We start from the raw sequence: 4,128 nt of genomic DNA, 5'->3' as shown, positions 1-4,128 counted from the left end.
TCCAGACCTCTACATTTCATTGCTTCATTAACAAGTTTCTTTTTTGATCATTTACTTTTTTGAAGTTAATACCTTTATTTAAACATTCTTCACTTTGACTGCATGCCACATCTACTTTGTGGAGCTCCTTCATATCTAGGATCATCTCTACCACGGGACTCAATCTCCACTCTAACTCTCATTTTAGTCTTCTCACGAAGGTTTCCTGTCATCTGCGATAACCCGTCTTCCTATCTTCCGCCCTGACCTTATATAAAAGATGCTTCACTTCAAAGAGTCGGGGAGAAGGAACTCGGTCCTGAGGACAGAACGGACATTTCTAGGACAGTGTGAGAGAAATCATCTTCTGCAAACAGAAGCTTCTCTAATGAGGCATTAAGACCAACCCAAACATATCAGAACTCATCTCTCTCTCTCTCTCTCTCTCTCTCTTTTATCCATTTGTTGAAACTGTGCATGACCCACGAGCTTGTGATTGTGAAAAAAATTCAATATTAGAAGATTGTCTGATTACACTGATTATTTGACTAATAAAGCAAAATCAACTTTTGTCTGTTACTAAAGCTATGTTGATGCCGTCTTAATGGGTTAAAGCTGAGGTGAGTCCTTTTCCTCAAATAAAAATGTCCTACTGGAGCCTTTTTATTTTCAGTCAAGAAGCTGAATTTCAAAATCTTTTTATACAAACAGAAATTAAATCTTAAAACACAGACATGGTATGAGACCATGACCATATTCTTGCAGAAGACTGGGAAATTTGCTTCATTTTATTATTTTAATAAATAAATTATGCTACAACACCACCATCTAGTGCTCAAATGGTGCTTCAGAAAAGTTGAATTAAGGCGTTCATTGGCTGACAGACTATTTGAAATCTCTCTTTGTCTCTATCTTTTTAGGCATAATGTTTACGTATTGTGTTGGTGTTTCTGAGTTCTTAAATTCTGTAGATAGGCCTATATATATTAGGACTATAACCAACATAGCACATGGGGTTACATTTTTAATGGTCTGCTTAATTATGTGGTATAATTGTAGATAGACGCTGTGGCATATATCAGAACATTACATCACTACAAGGGCTCCTACATAACAGCTTCTTTTTATCGGTTACTTTGTCTATATATATATATATATATATGTATGTATATATATATATATATATATATATATATATATATATATGTATGTATGTATGTATATATATATATATATATATATATATATATATATATATATATATATATATATATATATATATATATATATATATATATATAGCAGTGAAGGTCATAACTGTTCCAGGTTTGATTTTGTGATCCATTTAAAAATCCATGTGAATGGGTGTTGTTTTATTTCTGCACATGAGTTTTAGAACCAAACAGTGTATCTTGGTTTTCTGTAAAAGGAAGTCTTAGAATTTTAGAAGATTTCATGACCATATATTAGAGATATTGGAGAAAAATTCCATTTATCAGTGATCAACATCAACATCAAGATCAACATTTTTCTCTTTTTTTCTTATTGTGTCTTATATTGTCACACATTCTCATATGCATCAGTGTTTGACCCTTTTTTTATTGTGCATTTGAGGCAGAAAAAATATAGACTATTTTGGCAATGATTCGTTTTTTTTTAAAATCTGAACGGATATTAGAACAGCTAAATCAAATAAGAAGAGCAGAAGTGATCAAGTTCCTCCGTTATAAATAACTAAAGATAGATTTAAAGTGCACAGCGTGAGCCATCCAATTTACAACACCCTCACACAGACTCAGCCCCGAGACATACGGCAGTGCTGAAGAGCAAAATGCTAAATCTAAATATATCCTTTTTTTTTGTAGTGCTTGAGTGTGAGCATCCTGAACTTTACTGACACAGATATAAAATCAGTCATAATCCCCCATCCTCCTTCGGACCAATCAAATACCAGTTAATTATCAGACGGTATACTAACACAATGTTCATAAGAGACCATAACAAAAACTTATATTTAACAAACAAAAAATGTTCCAAGATTTGTTCTAAATTAACTTAATAAAAACATGATAAATATAATCAGTTTGCCATTGCAGACAAAACTGAACAATTTTAATAGCCGAAGCGGTAGTATAAGCCAGAGACTCTGAACTCTTAGACACAGAGTCTTTACACTTGATCCTTTTTTTTTTTCTATGGAATTCCAGAAGTTTGTTTTACATTTATCAAGTGCACAGTTGTACGGTTTCATTTTTTGCATCTTGAAAAAATATTTTGTTTAAATGTAACTTTTCTGTTTGGGAGATAAAGCTTTTACATCTCGTTTTTTGTAAATGCTTTACAAGGTATAAATAGTCTTCACTTTAGATGAGCTCACAAAAACGGACAGCTGGCAAATACTATACGTTTTATAACTACCTGACTTAATCATGAATTGCAGCAGGTGTGTTAATGTGTTAATAAACACACAAATGGTGTAAAATTTTGAATAAGTGTGCATTTGATCTAATGGCGTTGACAGAACAAGAGATATCTGCACAGCTGGTGAATATTCGTAAGGAAATGGAGGTCAAAATTCAGCTATCTCTGGAATATCCTGATAAAGAACTTAATTCAGTGCTACTGGAATGTAGCCAACATATTGCATAATTAAAAAAGGAGATTATTGCTTCCAGGAAGAGTGAGTTCAAGAGAGATGTTGCTGATTATGCCAATGATCAAGTTTATCAGTGGAGACATCATCCTTCAACTCGTTTTAGTACAATAACTAGCCTTTTCAGGTCTAAACAACAATAGGTTTAATGATCAAAATTTAATACAAAAATATATATTAGCCTTCTCACCACATTAAGCTAAAGCGCCAGATATAGTGTGAAATCAAAATAGACATTTCATAGAATAGTTCATGTATAGAGACATTATACATTACATTTAAGAGGAATTTCAGTCGCAGGAATATTTTTTTTTTTTGCAGTTCTCTCCTCTAGCCACACCATACAAATGTATTGGTTTTGCCACTATTTACACATTGAAACAAATATTTTGAGAATGATTACATTTTAATACAGTTTGACATTTTGTAGATTTTATAAAAAGTAACACTGTTTGAACTTTAACTATATAGTCTAGTCCATGTCTATGCTGAAATGGAAAACAGAATTTAAAAATGTGAGCGTGTGAGTAAAACCGAGCTTCCCAGCATTGTCGGGAGCCAGTTTACTAATCAGAAGGTTCAACGGTTCTCTTGTCGGAGCCACATATCAGTGAAATCTTCATGTACTTTTTAAACTTTTGATCCCTCATGCCATATATTAGTGGACTCAGCAGACGTGGTAAAATGCTGGTGAGAACAAAATCGCAAAAGTAGATTACAGACTGGTAGTAAGGAAAGAGAGAAGTTAAGGCCCCGTCCAGGACAGTTGTGAAGAGGGACAGTGTACAGAGCAGTAACTGGACTCCATGCAGTAAAATGGTTCTCCTAGCCTTCTGTGCTTGAGCTGGTTCTGAAGCAGCTGCTTTAGCAGAGAACAGAACTTTGAAGTAAGTGTAGAAGAGCAGTATCCACACTAAGCACATGTAGCCGATGTTAAAGACAGCATGACTTATTATATTATATTCAAAATCAAACACATTTTGCTGATAGCACTTGCGGCTAGAAGTGAAAAAGGAGAGCGGACGAAAAGTCAAGACCACGAGCAAGTCCACCACACTAGGCAGAGCTCCCACCAGCCAGATGATGCCGATCAGGATTTTGGTATTTTGGATGGTGCATACTTGTGCATGATGTAGAGGGTAGCAGACGGCCACAAAGCGCTCAATAGCCATGCCGGCCAGGTTTAGTGGTGTGTTCTTGTAGACACTGCTTCCAATTAAGATGAAAATGCAGCAGATAGCGACATTTATGTTTGGCAGTAAGTAAACAAACACAAACAAAATCACACTGACAGACAATGTAATGATGTCATTGATGATCAGATGCATGTAGAGAATATAGCGGGGCTCCTGAGCGAAGACAGGGTTCTTGAAGAAAATATAAAGCAGCAAACTGTTGATACAACTGATAATGATGCCAAATAAAACAACAGTAAAGTTTTTGAAAAATGTTTCCTCTAATAATTCTTGACGTTTGATAAACTGTGAGGTGTTCAT

At 34.6% G+C, this 4,128-nt stretch overlaps 1 protein-coding gene across 1 annotated transcript; it reads right to left on the bottom strand.

The window, feature by feature from the left end:
* Positions 1-588: 588 nt before the first annotated feature.
* LOC122350025 (odorant receptor 131-2-like) lies at positions 589-4,128 on the bottom strand. Its single transcript, XM_043246217.1, has 2 exons — positions 3,237-4,128; positions 589-638 (listed from the first exon to the last, which is right to left on the bottom strand). Exons 1-2 carry the CDS (start codon positions 4,126-4,128, stop codon positions 589-591), a joined length of 942 nt encoding a protein of 313 aa, XP_043102152.1.

This window comes from Puntigrus tetrazona, chromosome 8 (assembly GCF_018831695.1).
Source record: "Puntigrus tetrazona isolate hp1 chromosome 8, ASM1883169v1, whole genome shotgun sequence".
NCBI classification, from domain to species: Eukaryota; Metazoa; Chordata; class Actinopteri; order Cypriniformes; family Cyprinidae; genus Puntigrus; species Puntigrus tetrazona.
Note: the sequence above shows the minus strand (reverse complement) of the source record. Positions and strands in the feature narration are given on the sequence as shown.

Bases quoted from the DNA above. Each gene is read 5' to 3' on its own strand.
- LOC122350025 (XM_043246217.1), bottom strand. From the start codon at position 4,128: ATGAACACCTCACAGTTTATCAAACGTCAAGAATTATTAGAGGAAACA. The intron at 639-3,236 runs GTGGCTCCGACA...GAAAATAAAAAG, and splicing joins CATGAAGATTTCACTGATAT to GCTCCAGTAGGACATTTTTA.